We start from the raw sequence: 20,303 nt of genomic DNA, 5'->3' as shown, positions 1-20,303 counted from the left end.
ATAGCTTTCAAGCAGGTGCTCCAGTTATTTATAGCTTTCTGGGGTCTGGGGCCTTCAGAAGGTTTCTCCTTCAGACAGTATTTCAACATGATAGAAGTATAAGAATTTCCCACTCACACAAGAAAACTAAATCATTTGTAAGTTCCCATGGGTTATAACTATAAGAAGTAAATGGGTTTTCACTAATATGTCAATTTTTACTAGTTGAATTTTAAGTTAATTTTAATTGTCATATAAAATGTATGCATTTATTGTGTAGAGCATGGTGTTTGAGATGGATGTACACTGCAGACTGACAAAATCTAGCTCTTTGGGATGCACATCTCAATTATGAATTTTTATTTTCATTTATAATGTTAGGGATGGGACCCATGGCCTTGTGAAAATTAGACAGCTGCTGGACCGCTGAGCTGTATCTGCCACCTTACTTCCAAGGGGTGTTATCTGGAGACCATCTCCACCATCTATGCCAGAACTTTGTCTGGCTTGCTCTTGTGCAGGTCGTGTATAAGAACCACAGCTGCTATGTGTTTATGAGTATAGATAGGCAATGTTTTTAATATCAATTTTCTTTGCAAAATTTTTTCTTTATTAAGAATTTTAGCCATTTATACAATGAAATATGATCATATTTCAATTTTTCCTCCAATTTTCCCCCACACCCTCCTAACTCCATGTGTTTGTTGAATAACCCACAAAATCCAGTACATGCCACCCTTAAGCATGACTGTGGGGCTTTCATGGGAAGATAGGAGTCCTGTCAGTGGCACATCCTCAAAGAAGAACAATTCTCTTGCCCACAGTAATGTCAACTTCCAGTGGCTTCTCATTAAGGGTGGGGTCTGGAAAGTATCTCCCCATCTATGTGGGACCTGTATGTGGTCTGATCTTACACAGGTCTTCTATAGGTAACCACAGCTGTTATGACTTTGTGGATGCACCCATCACCAGAGACAGTGTTTTCAATGTAACTTCCCATTGCATAAATAAGTTTGACCATAAAGTTGTTGGCAGAGAGCTTCAGGAGCCAAGTTAGTTAGACTTCTGGATAGTAATTCTCTTTCGAGGGTGAACAGACCCTGTCTCTTGCCTCCACTAATAGAACCTGCTAAAAAACACAGAGCAAAGCCAAAAATAAATACATTAATAAGTACATAAATAAGAAAGAACAAAAGAAAACTTAAACTCACATTTAGAATACAAAGTAAAGGGCTTTCAGTTATCTTACTTTCTACTGTGTGTATGTGGTGGAACACAGTTGGCTCTCTATTTTCTGGCATCTAAAGGAAACACAACGAAGACATTGAACACAGGAAGGAGCCCAGCCTCCTTTGTACCATCTGATGTTGTATTAACTGTCATCTCTACCGGCTCTAGAATCTTGTTGTTGGTATATTCTTGTAGCTATGGTACTGGCTTTATCCTTCTTAAAGCCAGAAGGATAGCTTGCTTGACTTCAGATGTATCCTCCCCACAAAGTTGTGTGCAAGGCAGGGGTACCTGTGGCTAGGTGAGGCCTACCCACTGTATCACTTTATTTGCATTTCTATTTGAAACAGAATGAGATGGGGGCTGAGACAATCTCTTAAGTATCCTGCTTCTAGAAATCCTTAAATGTCCCTGATAACACATCATCAGTGTTTGACCAGGGCCCATTCCTGCTCTCTGTGCTATTCCATCCTCCCAACTCTTGGCTCCATGCTTTAGGCTCTTGGCCATGACCTTGAGTCATCTATCCTGCTCCATAGACTCTGACTCATGGTCACAGTCTAAGATTTGGCTTGCTTTTTTTATTGCCACTAGATGCTTGGAAAGACAAAGGTCTATGGTGTTTTATTTTATTATGTTATGTATCATACAGAATTAGTTCCTTCCAGTTCAGACTTGATATGTCGATTTCAAATATCTTTGGACATAGACTAGATAAAAGCAGCACCCAGTGCTTCTGAGATGGTCCTTATCTTGGGCTAAAGATCAAAGAGCAATGTCAAGGTGGAGTTATAAACCATAGCAGGCACACTGACTATTCTAACAGCTCAAAGCTGTTCTTCGGAGCCAGATTCCTTACAAGGTCTTGTAACTCTTATAACCACATAGTTAAGCGTCTTAAGATATGCCATACCCCCTAGAGAGCCTTCTGGAAGGATCGAGGATGAGAATATATAATTTTTAGAGCAGAGGAAATCCTGGAATCTTTGTATTTTTTTCTGAATTCTACTGAGAAAAATGAGCATTTTGCCTTTCAGCCAATCTCTTCCTGTAATTCTACACAGCTGTAAGAAAGTCGGCAACTTACCTAGGATTTCCATATCTACATTGTTCTCTGTTTTCCACACAAACTGCAGGAAACTGCATTGCCTGCTTCCTCCCTCCAAATGACAGGTATCAACTTTTGTCTAGCCAAAATAAAGGAGAGAAAGAAAGGAAGAAAGAAAGAACAAAAGAAAAGGAAAACAAGGAAGGAAAAAAGAGGGAGAGAAAGAAAGGAAGAGAAAAAGAAAGAAAGAAAGAAAGAAAGAAAGAAAGAAAGAAAGAGAGAGAGAGAGAGAGAGAGAGAGAGAAAGAAAGAAAGAAAGGAAGGAAGGAAGGAAGGAAGGAAGGAAAAAAAGAGGAAGAAAGGAAGGAGGAAAGAAAGGCCAATTATTTCACTATTGTTCCTGCTTCTACTGATAAGTCTTAGTCAACTCACCTTCTCCTGGAAACCCCTTGATCCTCTACCTGCTTCCACTCAGCCCCTCACTGACACATGCTTTAAGTCTTGTCGAATTATTTATATTATACTGCCAGTATCATGCTTGGTTTGAGTTGATCTGTTGAATTATAATGCACCCAGAACACAATGCTTTAAAAATGTAGCGTATTTTGTCCATAGATTTACATAATTTACAAAGGAGTGTGGTGAGTGCAGCTCTCCTACATGTGGCTTGGCTCATGTTTCTGGACTGAGCTGAGGTGCGGTCTTTGGTATGACATCTTCCTGGGATCTTCATCTTAATGGCAAGTTACTCCTGTTAGCTGGAGTCTGACAGTTCTCCATGTGACCCCTTCTAGGCTCCGTGAATGTCCACAGCATGATGGCAGGGCTGTAAGATCAGAGGTTCCAAAAGACACAGCTGCCAGTCTCTTAAGACTTTGGCCTACACAGAGATTACCCTCTGCCCTCGTCTACTGATCACGGTCATCTACATTCATGGGAAGAAAGCATTTTTTTCCCCAATGAATGGTTTGTATGTAAAAACATAATTAAGTTTGCCCTGTAGTGTAGTGTTGAAGGCCAACTTCGAAATCCCATGGTAAACTGAGGAAGGCCAAGTGTAGAGTCTGCAAATGGTCACTCAGCAGCTGGACACTCAGCAGACTTTCTTTGTGGGAGCAAAACTTAATTCTCTTGAGCCAACAGAAAAAAAGGGGAAAAACACACATTCACATACTCTAGGTGGATGAAGCAGGTTCCAACAAGCTCCAACTTGATTTTTTTCCCTTTGCCCTTTTATATCCTCAATACAAAGTTTACTTCTCTGTGTAAGAAGAAAATTACCTCATAGCCACAAGTTACATATTTTCTAAAAGCAATCACCACAAAACATATTCTTCAAAAAAATATCAGATTAAAGTCAGTACACAAAATGAAATTACAACAGGATTATTGATTGTGTATTCTTCTTTTGAAACTAACATTTTTATAAGTTCATTGTAACCCCAAAGCAATAATTTTCATGTTGTTGATTAACAAAGTTTAAGTAAGCCGAATCTATAGTAGCAAGTGTTTTCCTATGCTTAGCTGATGACGATTTATATTTACCAAGAAATAGATCATCATCTATCTTGCAACTTATTTTTTAATCCAGTTTTCATTTTTAAAGTCTTGTTCGGCTAACCTGGCTAGTCATCTGTTCTCTGCTCTTATATCTACAATGAAATTACCTACTCCTTGTTTACGACGTGCCTTTTAATGGTTCACACCAAAACCTGTGGCCACATCCCTAGATCATAGGATCCAGGAACTCAGACCCAAACCAGAATGAATTAACTTAGCATTAACTTGTCCCAGGCCTATTTCTCTTGCTAATTCAATTATGTGCTTGTAATGCATGGAAGCTCACTGTACTCCCATTCTAACCTATGTGGCCATTGCTACTCTATGAGACACATTCTATTCTTGATTCTAACTTTAAACTTTCTATCAACTAGCCTTACAAAATTATTTTCTCCAAACTAACATCCTAACACCACTTAAATCAAATCAGGAATTCCATAAAATCATTAAACATTCATGTGTGCCACGTAACTCAATAAACTCATCTAAACAGCATTATTGCATGAAGGTTCATCTTCATGTCGATCTGCAGGAAACTTGCCCAGCAGAGTGGGCTAACACCCAGGAAGTAATCACACCAGGCTATAGGCAGTGAGGGTCTCCCCATGCCCAATCACACTTGCCAGGTAGACAAGGAATATACCAATGGCAAACAAGAGAAGGCACATCAGTATCAAGAAGCAATCCTGGAACAAAGCCCTGGAGCTGTGCCTCTCTGGGTCATACCCATCACAGATGAGCAAACCAGTGGGCCATCTCTAGGAAGCTCACTTGCCCACTGTACCTCTTCCTGCATGGCAGCATCTGCCCATGTAGCTGTGCACCCAAGGAAAGGGAACAGATTTTTGTAAACACCTCTCCCATCTCTAAAGCATACAACCCTTTAAATCATCATTTATTTACGTCAACATTCTACCAAGTGAGTACTCAACATTTGTTCTCTTAGCCTGTTTGTTACCCCACCAAATTAACCTGTGCACCTGCAGATTTGGTGTTTCATACTTTAGTTTCATGAGACAGCACCATATCTTTGCATAGACAAAGGAGTTAAGGGAAAAAAGCTCCTTAGTCCTCCTCCATAGAGGAATGAATTACATTTATGAGGGCTCTACCCCCCACAATCTAACCATCGACATACTTATTTATTCATTCATCCCATTTACTATTTGTGTGTATTTGTGCTGGCATGCACATGCCACTGTGCATGTGCAGAGGTCATAAGACAATTTTCAGAAGTTCATTATCTCTCCCTAATGAGGGTCCCTGGGAATGGGTACTACAGATTTTAGCTCAACAGGAAGAAGTATGAAACCCTGGGTGTCTTGAAGTTCTTATCACACCCTCTCAGGCACTTAGACACACCCAACATAGAAAACACCTTTTCTCCAGGAGGTGCCTACAGGAAATCTCCATGCAGAACCTAAAATGGATGCTATATGTATTTCCCATGTATCTACACCTCTGTGATTCTAAGACTGCAAGTCATCCAACAGAGGGAAAAGTACAATGCACACTGTTGTTAGATGTCTACGCTCCTGCTGCCCCAGTTCATGTAATGATGCACCTGATGGCCAGTGAAGGAGGATTAAAAGGTAGTAGAAGCCAGTGGCATGGCTCAACAGGCTCAGTATGAGGCACTTTCATCTGCTTATAATCACAGAAATGTACTGCTCTTCTTATGTTATGCTAGAATCTTCTCGAGTTTATTGTGCTCGCAACTATCATTCCTATATGTCAACTTCACAGAAAAATTCTGAGAGTAGCAAACTTAAAATGAGAAACTGCCTCCATAAGATCCAGCTGTAGGCAAGCCTATAGTGCTCACAACTATCATTCCTATATGTCAACTTCACAGAAAAATTCTGAGTAGCAAACTTAAAATGAGAAACTGCCTCCATAAGATCCAGCTGTAGGCAAGCCTAGAGAGCATTTTCTTATTCAATGACTGGTGTGAGAGAGCCCAACCCATTTGAATGGTGCCAACTGTAGGCTGGTGGTCTTGGGGCCTATAAGAAAGTACGCTGAATTAGCAGGCTGTGAAGAGCAGCAAGCCAGTAAGTAATGTTCCTTCATGGCCTCTATGTCAGCTTCTGCCTCCAGGTCCCTGCCTTGTTCCTAGTGAGTATTTAAGTGTATGGTGAGACTAATGGTTCCCGCAGCATATGTACAAGAGGATGGCCAAGTCAGTCATCAGTGGGAGGAGAGGCCCTTGGTCCTGTGAAGTTCTATGCCCCAGTGTAGGGAATCTTTTTTACCTGATTTAACTACAAGCTAGCAGTGGGCTCTACCTATAAGCATGAAGACTTCATAAGAACGGTGCTGTGTGGATATAGTCAAGGTTCCTAGCAGTAATTTCAATTATTCTGACTTAGCAAGCCAGCCACAAAGACTGTAAGAGCTATTGCATTTCGTTGTGCACCCAGGTGATTGCCAGGTAGCCGCCCAGGCTTAGAGACACACTGGCCAACAGCAGTTTCTAATGTAGGTTTATTTCATGATCCCACAGGGTCAGGAAGCAGGAGAGGGTGAATTGGTAAGCAGGGGAAGGGGGTAGGGAACAGGGATTTTTGTTTTGTTTCATTTTTGTTTTTATTTTTTTTTATTTTTTTATTTTTTTTCAGAAGGGAAAGTGAGAAAGGAGATATCATATGACATATAAATAAAGAAAATATCTAATTTTAAAAAGTGGTTATAAAAAAATGTAACATTGTAGCATACAGGCAGCTATGTATCTGCTATATAAATAGTCAGCAAGATGTTCTGCTACCTCCTACAGCCGGGGACCTTGTGCCTTTGAAACTTTGTCAGGTATAAAGGTGAAATCAAAGATGTTTGTTGTCATGACAGAACGCAAAATCTAGCAAATGTCTGGCTTACTGTGGCTTTCTGCAGAAATCATATCACACATTTTAAAGTAAGGGATCTTTTTTACCTGATTTAACTACAAGCTAGCAGTGGGCTCTACCTATAAGCATGAAGACTTCATAAGAACGGTGCTGTGTGGATATAGTCAAGGTTCCTAGCAATAATTTCAATTATTCTGACTTAGCAAGCCAGCCACAAAGACTGTAAGAGCTATTGCATTTCGTTGTGCACCCAGGTGATTGCCAGGTAGCCGCCCAGTGCTTCAGGCTTAGAGACACACTGGCCAACAGCAGTTTCTAATGTAGGTTTATTTCATGATCCCACAGGGCTACTCAAGTATACGATCAAGACTCATCTAGCTAAGAGAGCCCAGACCTCCTGCTTCCTTAAGCATAGCTGCCCACCTCTCTCCCACTAATGGGCAGAGCTTAAGTAACGTACCATGTGTCAGAAAAATCTAGGCAATGAGGAGAGCAACCTTGACAGTAGCATCAAAGATTAGTAGCAGCAAGTACCTTTGAAGGAGGTAGATCAAAGGTGAAGACATTGAAAGTAATTTAAGGAAGAGATGTGGTGATCATGCCAAAGGCAAGAAGAGAAGTAACAGGCAACAAGACTGTCTTTAAATGAGACCCTGCTTATGGAGTTTTAAGATAATTCAGGGAGACGTCATTTAACCAGCACAGATGAGAACTGTTTTAATAATGTACTCAGGATGCTTTCTGTCCAGGTGATCAGTAAGAAAAGAACAAAGGAGTGACATTGGGTACTACAGCAATAGCAAAACTGCTGTTTTCTGGGATCTTTGTTTTCAATTGTAGTACATTCACTGTCTCTAGAAATTTGCTCAAGTGACTGCAGACCTGGGAGGAGCAGCTTTTGCTGGTGGTTACCGCATACTACTACTATTAGTGTTTTATGTAAATATACACATATATGTGTAAATGCATATATAATTTAACTTTTTGGAAATTTTAACTGTGCTATGAACTTTGAAAATAAAAACATTTACCATGTTGAGCTGGCACTGTATTGAAATTAACTGCCACATTGGCCTAAAAAAAAAAATTCCCCATTTGCACAGAAGTAACACACTATTAACTATATAAGGTCTTATCTATGTGGGTTTGATTAGAGAAAATCAAAAATAATTCTTTAAGTGATGAAGAAATGCTGATGCTATTGTTTATCAACAGCTCTCAAAATTCTCAATTGTCCTATTAAGAAATACTTCATCTGCCTCTTTATGTGCTGGTAAACAAATATGACTGCTTTCTACTCTCTTAAGAAATATGTTAACAGAGGGAAGAAAATAATAGAGTCTCTTCAAAACACTGGATTCAGAAGGTCTAATTTTCTGGCTTTTCTGACCTTATGTGACCCTGGATAAATCTTTGTAAATGATCTCTGAACGATACAGAAGGCAGAGTATATATTGTCTAGGCGGGCATTTCCAGAGCTGAGGTGTGATAGGCAATAAGGGAAAGGTTCGCTCCTGTGGGATCAGCCAAGAACTCCTGAGCAGCACTGAGGAACAAGGACAGAGCTTGCCTCGGGTCCTACATTGATCTTCCTGTGTTGTATTGTTTGTGGAAGTCTCCTTGATTTCACTTAAAGAACCAGAGTCAGGATTCTACTCTTACTAAGCCACGGTGACCAAAGGGACTCACATCAGGTTAAAACACCTCAACAGTCCCCTTCTGAACATGTTCTTCTGCTCCTAAACAGAAGCCCCCATCGGCTATTTTCTATCTTGTCACATTGACCACTGTCACCTCTTCAGACCAAAAGCAGGGATTCATGCCATTTTACTTAAGTATAACTAGAGCATTGTTAGTCTTTTAAGATTGCCAGGATGAGTGATCTTAATGTCACTGTGGACATAGCTGTGGCATTCTGATGGCATTCTGTTTAGGTGAACAGAGTGGGAAGTCTGTGAAGAGCTGAGAGGGGAACTGGGAATCTCCTGGTCCTACCCATAGATAGAGTCCAGATCCAGTTTCTCATGATCCTCAGAACTGAGCAGAATTAAAAAAAATAAATAAATAAATAAATAAATAAAAATAAAAAAATAAAAAAGCTGAGTGGAATTAAGTCAGCGTTTTTGGGGGAAAGGAAATGAAAAGACCAGGACAACACGAATAACTCAAATGAGTAGCATGGTAGGACTCTTCAGTCCAACAGGGTGTGGAAGTTAAATCAGAGCAATGAACAACACAAATGAGAACCGTGGTAGGACTCTTCAGTACAACAGGGTGTGGAAGTTAAATCAGAGCAAGTGGAAACACTTTAAAACTCGGAGAAAAATCAAATGGAAATGAAGTAGCCCCTATATATACTCATAACCCAAACTACAGATGAGTGCGCACAAGCCAGGACCGTTAGGAACACAGAAGAAATGCAGGGATTTCACACAGGCAGCAATAGCTTTGTTTATAGGAAGATTTATTTAAGATACGAAACTCAGAATAAGTAGCCTGTTGTTTTTAGAATACAGAAATCATCACTGTGTCTATAACTTGAAGTCAAAACTAAGAAGGAACAAGAAAGGCTATACACTTTCATGTTACCTATGTGCTTAGTTTTTGTTTTCAGGTAAGAACAAGAAGTAGATATTATGCCAGCTCTCAGTTCCCATATTGTTATGATGTACATAATGATAAGCTTTCAATATTTGGAAAGAGTTGAAGACCTTGCAAATGAAAACACCTGTTTGAAATTCAGCTCTTTCTATATATAGTAAGTCAACCATGATCAATTTGTTTGAGCAAAGACTCAAAGGCAAGCAGGGAAGTGTGAAAGCCTCATATATAGTGACCATGTGGGAGGCCCTATGTGTGGTGATGACTGAGCATCAGTCATTAGGGAGGGGTCACTGAGACTGAGTATCCACTAATGGAAGTGAGTTGCCCCTGTGGATGATTTGAAGAGCATTTTCTGTTTGGTCTTGAGTTTGGAACAAGGAAAGATTTTTCTGAGGAGCTTCAGCAACTGACCAAGGTTTAATTACTTTGGCTCAGTTGCCACAGGGGCTTTGGTTTGGCTGTCTAGAATGATCACCACAAACCTTTGTTCAGAGTTCTGCTGTATGAGGTCTAGTCATTGTGTATTCAGTCTTCAAGGCTGACAAGGGTCTTATTTCATTTGGTTTTATTTCATTCAAGATGAGTTGAGACGATCCCTCTTGTACAGCTTTTGGAGACAGAAGAGATAATGGATGGAAAGGGAGAGTCAGCATGTCTGCAAGAGAAAAATCAAGAAGGCTGTTTCCACAGATGTCAAGACCATCACAGGTTGCCTTGGAGATAGAAGGGCACTTGAGAGAGATTCTTGTCTTCAGTTTAGTCTAAGTGTAGACAAGAATAAATGCTCTCCTTTTTCCTAGCCAGTAAACTTCCCACCCAGATCTTCATGGGGAACTTAGATGCCAAAGTGTCCAAAACTTCCTGTTGTATTTCTTAAGCCAATTACAGAGTTCCTATTTTTAACCTGCAAAGTGCTGGAACTAAGATTTATTTATCTCAAAAGTTTGGAGGAGTCAAATAACCATCTCAGCATGAGGTGGTCACAAACAGATTTTTAAACAGCTGTATAGTGATTGGCTTTATATTAATTTCCCTTCTTATGTTTTTATTGCATACTTTTTTAAATATCCAGGCTCACTTCTCTGTATCATTTTACTCCTTTTGTTGACCAGGCCTTTCAGATTCTCAGCATAGATATAACTTGTTACCAACACCTTTCATGGTTACTTAACATCACTATTCCTTCACAGGACACACACACAGAGAGCACACAAATTATGTATGTTGTGTTTGGAGACACAAAAGCTTGTCTCACCTAGAGTCATGTCCATGGGTTCTAGATAGACTCACCTGATTTCTAGTCTTCCTTCCTGTTGCCAAAGGAAGTGTACTATGGGGCCATATTTTCACTTACATGGGAATGATAATGAGGGGGTTGCTCACTGAAATATAGCTAAGTTATCTGTCTTGCTAAACACGAACATATAAACACACAGAGCTGTTTAGCACAGGATGGCTAAATTTCTGGTCCCAACAGAAAACATCATGACTAGATATAGAACAAACTGAGCCATGTCACATCTGATACAGCGCTCACATCAGAGTTTGCATGAGCCACAAACTGAGGTTTCTAGACACTCTGGACATAGCACAGTAACATAGAAAATATAGTCATAGATCCCATATGTTTTACTTATTGGTATTCTTGAGTGGAAATTATGTTTCCCTGTATATTTCTTGTCTAAATTTAACAAGTAAATGTAAAATAAGCACTCCAAGAAGGACAGACAGTAAAGCAAATCAGGATAATTTATCTATGTGTTGAAAAGAATTGTGTATATTGAAAATTAAATTTATATTTAAAACATTTGCCAACACTATTGTACTCCATAACTTAAAATGAGTTTGGACCATCCCAAGCCATATTCTGCCTTCTAGAAGTAATCCTTAAAGAACTCAGACAGCATAAAGACCTGAAATGAAGAAATTAAATAAAAGTGATTTAAGTGAAAGAAGAAAAAGGTAGATTTATAAAAATGAAGCTAATCAAATAAAGTTGTGGGCAAAATTTGGGTTACAGACAAAACATGTGCTAGCTGTAAAGTTTTCCAGGGTTGTCTGTAACCAGGTGAATTTGAGTCTCTTAAACTCAATCTGATCACAACATATTTTGGACAAAATATCTGGGCTTGATAAATATATCGCTCCCTTTTTCTCCCCTCCCTCCCTATCTTCCCCCTCCTTTCTTATTCCTCTCTCCCCATCACCTCTATCCCTCTTTCCCTCCCTTTGTCTCTCCCCTTCCTCTTCTCCTCTTTCTCTCCCTCCCCCGCCATCTGTCCCCTACCACATAAACACACACACACACACACACACACACACACACACACACACACACACACACACAGACCTTTCTACACATAAGCTTTTATTTCTATCTGTGGAAGAAGCCATATTAAAAGAATAATAATTCCTAAGGCTATGGGCTTGTAACATTGAGAGAGAGAAGTTACCTTCCAGAGCCAAGTGAAACCCTAGCCAAATGTGAGATTAGAAAGAGAAGGCTGGCGGCAGGCTTCATCCTACTCAATGAAGAGAGGATAGTTTGCTCTTCACATGATCTGCACATGTTTTCAGAGTTATTTATCTGATCCTCTTGTGGACAGAACACAGAACAGCACATATAACTGATGCCTTCCTGTTTGACCTCTTTTGCCTCTTGCTTGCCTTGTGAACAGAGCAAGAAGCAAGATGTTCCTCGAGAAGACCAGGGGCCGACCACCAAGAACCTGGACTTCTGGCCACAGTTGATTACACTGATGGTCACTATTATTGATGAGGATAAAACTGCCTACACTCCTGTTCTCAATCAGTAAGTACACTGGATGTAGAAGTTGGCAGAGTTCATTCCAATGTTTAAAATGTATTACCTAAATTTATATACTACCTATATTCTAATGACAGTGAAAGTTTTTAATTAAACCATATAAATGTTTTTATTTTACTTTTATCAGTAAATATCAATTCAGTGATAAAAGCATTTTTTTATTTAAACTACAAATTATATAGCTGTTTGGCTGTGAGTCAAATATTTCCCAGGATTTAATTTTATTTTGTTTAGTGCAGAAGTTTTTATGTGTCTTCCATTTTACCATCTTAACAATGACACAGATCCAGACTTACTATGGGGGTCTGGGTTTATCACTTTTATTGTCTTTCCAGACCAAGACAGCCTGAATCGTAACTTATATTAAATTCAATTATAATTGAAAGGACAAGAAAAAGTATTCCAGCTCCACCATTTTTCCTCTTTATTAAAATGCCTCTTTTAATAAATAAAATGTATTAAAAATTTTATTTTTAAAGAGCTATTTAGACAGGCATGGTGGCACATACCTTTAACCCCACACTCAGGAGGTAGAGGCAGGAGGATATCAGTGTATTTGAGGCCAATCTGGCCTACAAATGGAGTTCCAGGAAAGCTAATCTATTGACCCAGAAACCCTATGTTGAAAAAAAAAACACACACACACAAGAAGTTATTTAGTTTTATTTTATGTGTATGGGAGTTTTGCCTGCATGTATATATGTGCATCATGTTCATACAGTACACATAAAGGCCAGAAGAGGGCATCAGATCCCCCATAACTGGAGCCATGTGGATGCTAGGTTCCCTTAGATGAACTTAGATTCCCTGGATGAGCAGCAATTGCTCTTAAGTGGTGAGCCATCTCTCCATGACACTATTCATTTAGATATTTTAGCCCACTGAATCCAGTTAGAAATGTGGCTTCATCCTCTAGGGCTTGAGGAAAACACCAGTGAACATATTCCTAAAGAACATTGATTCTCCCTGTGCATGCAGCTATCAACTGCAGTAGTTCCTCGGCTGGGGATGGGGCCCCCACAGCCATTACAGCCAGGAACAGTAGCATCAATACCCAAGTCTTAGCCTGTGGTCAGCTGCTCTTGATTGTCTTATATAATGTCTTATCCATACATTATATATGGTCCTCACAGGTCATTGTGTCTTTGATTCTGTTTAAGTGGGGTTTGTTTGCTTGCTTGTTTTAGTTCTCCTTAGCATTATGGAGAAAATGATACATCTCTCAGATGCCAGCTGATGAATGATCAAACTTCAGCTTGTACACATGATTGCCAGTTACACAGAGCATACCCTGCTCCTCCTTAACGAGCAAATTTTTCTTTGGACATACTCGGCACCTCACAGCAGAACTCCACACTTAATGGGTTCTAATTTTATCTGCTGTGACTAATGAGTCTGAATTATCAAATTTGGCAGATTATGTTTTCCTGATTCCACTAAGATATTTGTGAGATAAGAAATTGGCTTGTTAAATTGTTGTGTCTCATAAGACTCCAGGTTTAAAACATTTATGCTCTGTATTAATTGCTACAAATTAAAAAGAGGAGGCAGAGTGTAATAAGAGGAATGGATTGCTTTCTTCAATGAGCAGCCCTATTATAAATTATCAATTAAGTTAAATTGAGACTTCGTTGAAAACGCAAAATGAGTGTCTTTTACATGGGAAAATTTAATTTGTATATAGGAATCATCAGATTAGTCTAAGAACATTCACTTAAATATACATATATATATATACACACCATGCACACACACACACACACACACACACACATATGTATATATATAAAGGGATATGAATATTTGATATACCATTTAAGTTTAGACTGAGTTTTTAAGAATATACATAATTTCTACATGGTAAAATTAGGGTTCTAGTTTCATTTCTGTTGCTTTGATAAAATGCCCTAACAGAAGTAGCTGAGTGAAGAAAGAGGATGCTTTTACCTTACAATTCCAGGTTATAGCCCTTGATAGCCAAGAAGTTAAAGGGGCTGGAACTTCAAAGAGCTGGATATATCTTAATCACAGCCAAGAGCTGAGAGAAAAGAATGTGTGTATGCTCACTTGCTTGCTCATTTGTACTCAGCCCAATTTTCCTCTGTTATTAAGGAGTCCAGGACTCTCTGGCTAGGGAATGGCACTGCCCATTCTGGACTGGATCTTCCCATATCAGCTAAAACAATCACTAATAGACTTGCCTACAGGCTAACCCGATATAGATGGTGCCTCATTTAGACTCTCCTTCAAGGTGATAATAGGTTGCTTCAAGCTAACTATTAATGCCAACCCTCAAGTCAGGAAGGGTTGTTGTGTCTGCTGGGAGTTCTGAAGTCTTAAAATCTGTTTACTCCTGAGGCCATAAAAACCACTTCTGCAATCTAGTTCATTGCCATTAATTGTATTATCATTCTATGTTTATCTGAAGACCAAAGCAAGCAAAAGTAAAAATGATTTCAATTCATTTTCTATGATAACTATTTTCCAAATAATTAAAAAATTAATAGATAATAATATTTTCCTTTATGTCTTATTTATGGTTAGGATTTTATTACCAATGGCAGCAAATGTTTGTTGATTACTTATGGTGATCAAGTGAATGCATGAAACATTTAGATAGAAAAGCTCACTTGACCCTCACAGTGGCCCACAAGCTCATGTGTTACACTGTTGCTATCACTCCCCCTTGACTGATGAGAGCAATGAGTTGAAAGAGACCAATAACTATTCTACTGGGTAAATTAGTTAAGCAGCAGAGGAAAAAAATCAAATCTCTGCCTTTTGGATCACACTGAGATTTGGCCACAGGATTACACTGCTATTGTTTGCTAAAGAAAATAGCCAGAATATGTTAAACTGCAAACGAGTAGATTCCATCTCTATCCCAAATTAAAGAGAGAAATAAGCAACTGCAGAATGTTTTTGGAAGAAAAACTTCTGCTTTTAAAATATCGTTCCTCAGTTCTGGAAATGTACGGTGAATTCAACATATAAAATTTGGTGCCTAAACAAGATAATGTATTTTCAAAGTTTATAAAGAAAACAATTCAAAGAAAGGTATCATGGGCATCATGACTGCTTTATGACTTCTGAAAAAAATTGAAACTGGGACTGGAGAGACGGCTCAATAGTTAAGAGTATTTGCCACTCTTCTAAAGCACCCAAGCTAGGTTCCCAGCATCCACATTTGGAAGTTCATAACTACCTGTAACTCCAGAGATGATGCCATCTTCAGGCCTCACAGGGCACTGCACTCATGTGTACCCATCCACACACTGACAACATAATTTACACATAATTATAAATAATAAAAACAAATCTTTAATACTAAAAATTGAAACTGCCAGGCAGTGGTGGCACATGCCTTTAACCCCAGCACTGGGGAGACAGAAGCAGGTGGATTTCTGAGTTCAAGGCCAACATGATCTACAGAGTGAGTTCCAGGAAAGCCAGCAGTACACAGAGGAACACTGTCTTGGAAAAAAAAAGAAACAAAAATTTAATTAAGAGACCAAAGCCACTGACAAAAACCCATAGGGAAAGTAGAGTGGCTACTCTTGGGAAGCTGGTTTTTTTTTTTCATCTATTTGACTTTTGCTCATAATTATGCATTTCTCTCTTTTCTTTCCAAAAGAAAAAAAGCAACAAAAACTCATTTTTGGAAACTGTAAGCTTCCATTTATCTCAGGCTAGACTTTTGTTGTTAAGGTTTCTTCAAGTATATTTAAGAAAATTTACACGTACAGACATACCAGTGCTTTGTGATGCTAGTGGCAGAAGCACAGGAAGGGTGTGCCTCTTCTGCTCTTCCACATTCTCCTCTGGGGTCCCCACAGGAGGACAGACTCACAAGATACAAGTACATACATGAAGTTAGCATACATTGCCTTGGGCGTGGAAGCATTCCTAGAAACGAGCAATGCTGTGGCCAGACCTGGGTGTCTCCATGGTAGAAATGAAGAGCAGAGAGTCTTGGAGGAATGTCACTGGGCAGTATTAGCAAAATGACAGCAGAGGTGACTAGGAGAGATAGCAAGTTGTCGTCCTGGCTTATGTGTCTCCTACAAAATGAATGTCCCTTCTCTCTGAGTGTACCAATGATACTTCTCACTTGCCATACAAGGGTCTTCAACCTCCTTCCAGAGCAGAGAAAGTCCTTCTTACCTGTGACATTTCTCAAATTACATTGATTTAAAATATTCAATTCAAGGGTGGAAGAGACGGCTTAGTGGTTTGGAACACTTACTGCTCTTCTAGAGAACACAAGTTCTAATCTTAGCAGCATTTCTGATGGTGCAGCAATTGCCTGTAACTCCAGCTGCAGAGGTTCAACACCCTTTTTGGTCTCCACAGACTCAGCTCACACACAGAATATACATATACACATATATACATACATGCATACATACACACACACACACACACACAAACACACACATTTGAAAAATATACTCAATATAGCAAGGTGTCATATTTGGATGGAGCATGGCCCAGATCTGAAAGAAATGTTTTTGTAATACTTGAAAAACTTAAGAAGGAAAAGGTGATGTTGTCAACAGTACTGAAGCCTAAAGGTAATATCAGAAGCAATTCTAGATAAGTGAAAGCCTGTGTTGAGATGAAATCTGAAATTACACAGTTAAAATCTTACCACCAGTAGCACTTCTGTCTTTCCTTCTTAACATCTGAATCTTATTACACTGTATCAGTTAATGTAAGGGTGATGGAGCCAATAGGCAGGAATCTGGGGTACAGAGCACAGACTGGTGCAGTATGGGAGCTCAGGTGTCTGCCCTGTGTAAGAAGCAAAGCCCTATAAACAGAACTGAAGGCAGCTATGATGGCATGCTTACAGTTTGTTACAGCTTGTGTTCTGAGACAATGTATCTCACCATCATTGTATTTCAACATCTTGGAATGTTGATACAGTGTACATTTCTTTTGCTGTGTTTTTTTCTTTTTTCTTTTTTTTTTTTTTTTCCGAGACAGGGTTTCTCTGTGTAGCCCTGGCTGTCCTGGAACTCACTCTGTAGACCAGGCTGGCCTCAAACTCAGAAATCCACCTGCCTCTGCCTCCCAAGTGCTGAGATTAAAGGTGTGTGCCACCACCGCCTGGCAAGTTTTTTCTTTTTTAAGATAAATTTTATCTTTAATTTTGGGTGGGGTTTGGAGGACAGTGGGTGCACATTTGAGTACAGCACCCACAGAAGCCAGAGAGCCACTTTATTCTCTGGAGCAGTAGTTAATCAGTAGTTGTGAGCCACCTGGTGTAGGTGTTGGGAGCTCAAGAGCAATGCTTGCTCTTAACTGTTGAGCCATCTCTCTACTCTTGGGTAGGTTGTTTGTTTGTATGTCTGTTTGTTTGTTCTGTTTTTCTTTTTTAAGCTACTTGCTCATCAGCCTCGTCTTTCTCTAACCATCTGACTCAGAACACTTCTTCTCATATTAACATTGCCAGTTTATATATTGTGTAGGTTGTGTGTAGTTTTCCAGTGTAGCTCTGTTTTAGTTGATGATTTCGTTTGGACTGACATTTGGCAGATTTAAGATCCCACAGTGTCCATACGTTCCCTTAACTCAAATTTTAACACTTGAAAGTGAGCCTTGACAGGGAAAACCGTGCGAAGTCACAATTGATTTCTAGAGTCTGTGATTGGAAGTTTTCTGATTCAGACTTTCAGATTTAAAGCAACGTTTCTGATGTCACTTGCAGAATCTTTCCTATGAACTCTGCAGCCTCCAGCTGCTGTGGGTAGCTTCTTCCTCCTCCCATAGGCAGAGTCTATCTCTTTTTCCACATAAGCTATGAATAGCTCTACCCTGGGAGAGTGTATCCTAAGCCCCTGTTCACTAATTTATTCTTGTAACCACAGTGTGTCTAACTTAATTGTCATTGTTTTTCTACGCGACATGTCCTCACAGAAGCAGAAAACAGAAAAAAAGTTCACCCCAGCCCCCCAAAACACTTGGGGTCTTCCCAAAATTTTGTATTTTCATTGCACGTATATCATGTACATATATCTAGATGTCTATCTAGGTACTTAGTACTTCTTGCTGGTATTGCAAATGCTGTAAATGCTGTTGTTATTCAAATTTACATTTCCAATGCTTTTGTTGCTAGTATACACAAATACATGGATTTATGGTCAGGGACTTTTTGTTTTGTTTTGTTTTGTTTTCCAGACAGGGTTTCTCTGTATTGTCCTGGCTGTTCTGGAACTTATTCTGTAGACCAAGCTGGCCTTGAACTCAGAAATCCACCTGCTTCTGCCTCCCAAGTGCTGGAATTAAAGGTGTGCGCCGCCACTGCCTAGCTCTGGGACCTTCCTTATGATGGGCTTTTATAATTGGCTAGGCTCTCTCAATGAGGAAAGCTTGGGTTGCTTTAATTTTGTTAGGGTGTTGTTTCTTCTTAGTTTTGAGACAGGGTCTTCCTGTATTAGCCCAGGCTGATCTAGACTAGCAGTCTTCCTTCCTCAGCCGTCCCATGACCAGGAGTGTAACTGCTGCCACCTCACCCAGGGCCAAGTGTTTTGTTGGTAGCATGTTGAACATTCTGTATATAGATTGTTATGGCTTCTACAAATGCAGCCTTCTTCTCTCTCTGCCTGCTTTTCTTCTTTCCCCTGCAGCTTTTGCAGAATTTCAGAGCTTCATTGATGTTTAGTAGGAAAACCAAGAATAAATATTATTGTCCTTTAGTTTTCAGAAAAGTAGGAGTTTGCCACATATGTTTCCTGCATCTGGTGCAGTGACCATACATATTTTTCCATTCAGACCATTGATTGGTAAATTACATCATTTAGTTTCTGAATGTTGAACTAACCTTGCATTTTACCAATAAACCTTTTTGATAATAATCTTAATTGTCTTGTATGTATTGTAAGATTGAATTTGATGGATGCTGGTGAAATGATGGTGGTTAAGAGCATTTCTTGCTGCTTTTACAGAGGATCTGAGTTTGATTCCCAACATCCATGTCAGGTGGTTTACAACTGCAGTAGCTCCAACTCCAGAGAAATCTAGCATCCTCTTCTGGCCTCTGTGAGCACCTGCATATACATGCACACACACACACACACACACACACACACACACACACACAAACACACATACATACACATACAGATATATACATATACATAATTAAAATAAGTCTTTAAAAGGCATTGAATTCAGATTTTTACTGGAGATGCTTGAAGTGATGTATATAAAGATATACTTAATGTATAATTTTATTTTTGCCCTTTTGTTCAGGTTCTAGGACCTGATATACTCTTACTTTAGTTCTGATTCAAAAAAATTAAATTTAATTAAATATAATTATCTGTTTTCTCCCCCATGAGCCCAAAATACTCACTATGTCATTTACAATTTTACTTCTGCTCGCTTGTAACATAAAAATTATACAACACAGCCTAAGTTGTATCAGCACCCACAGACAAATAAAACCTCTTAAAATAATTTGTCTATGATTATTTTTATATTTATAAAATATATTGAAGGCTGGGGACTAATTTATATATGTATGCATATATGTTTATTAATTTTTTCATTGTGGGAGTTCAATTCTTAGTTTTCCATTGTAAGAGTTAAGTTTTGGTAAATAAACCTATAAATGCATGTTTTAACATATGAGTGGATATTATGAAAAAACTAATATCTATTTTATAGTCAGGGTATCAGTGAGGTATATCCTATTCTTTGTGTGAAAAGTATAATTAGAATAAGTTCACATGTGTTGTTTTACTCAAGTTCATAGGCAACATTGTGTGTACTAAGGTAACACTCTTTAGCTTCAACAGAATTAATTTACATAATTAATCTTTCTACATTTGTATTAGAAAACATAAATCTCTATGCTTTGGTATATCATGTGCATCACAAATGTGTGTGTGTGTGTGTGTGTGTGTGTCTGTGTGTGTGTGTGTCTGTGTGTGTGAGAGAGAGAGGTGGGTCTCTCTGGTGTTACGTGGTATCTGTTGTTTGGGTTTTCTTGATCTACCTTCAAGATGAGTGCATAGAAGACATTCCTTGGTAAGATGGACGGAGCTATTCTGACCCAAACACTTCACAAGGACATCCTGGGAATCTCTGGGCTCTGCTAATTTGGTGCCAATATAATAATGTTTATTTCCCCCCCCCATGTACCTACTATTATTTTCCAGATTATACTCTGGCATGTAGCCTAACCCCCAGCTTATTAAAG

At 39.1% G+C, this 20,303-nt stretch overlaps 1 protein-coding gene and 1 long non-coding RNA gene across 2 annotated transcripts in view; one reads left to right on the top strand and one right to left on the bottom strand.

Annotated features, from left to right (window-relative positions):
• Window positions 1–20,303, top strand: part of Unc13c (unc-13 homolog C) — a 465,433-nt gene that overhangs the window by 294,547 nt on the left and 150,583 nt on the right. Inside the window, exon 18 of the mRNA XM_031344063.1 lies at window positions 11,946–12,079. Within this exon, the coding sequence (XP_031199923.1) occupies window positions 11,946–12,079 (134 nt within the window). The remainder of the gene's footprint in view (window positions 1–11,945; window positions 12,080–20,303) is intronic.
• LOC116072610 lies at window positions 567–1,384 on the bottom strand. The gene is made up of 2 exons (XR_004111520.1): window positions 1,229–1,384; window positions 567–1,108 (listed from the first exon to the last, which is right to left on the bottom strand). It is a non-coding gene; the product is annotated as an uncharacterized LOC116072610 (long non-coding RNA).

Source organism: Mastomys coucha, unplaced genomic scaffold (genome assembly GCF_008632895.1).
Source record: "Mastomys coucha isolate ucsf_1 unplaced genomic scaffold, UCSF_Mcou_1 pScaffold23, whole genome shotgun sequence".
NCBI classification, from domain to species: Eukaryota; Metazoa; Chordata; class Mammalia; order Rodentia; family Muridae; genus Mastomys; species Mastomys coucha.
This window is presented reverse-complemented; position numbering and strand designations above follow the sequence as displayed.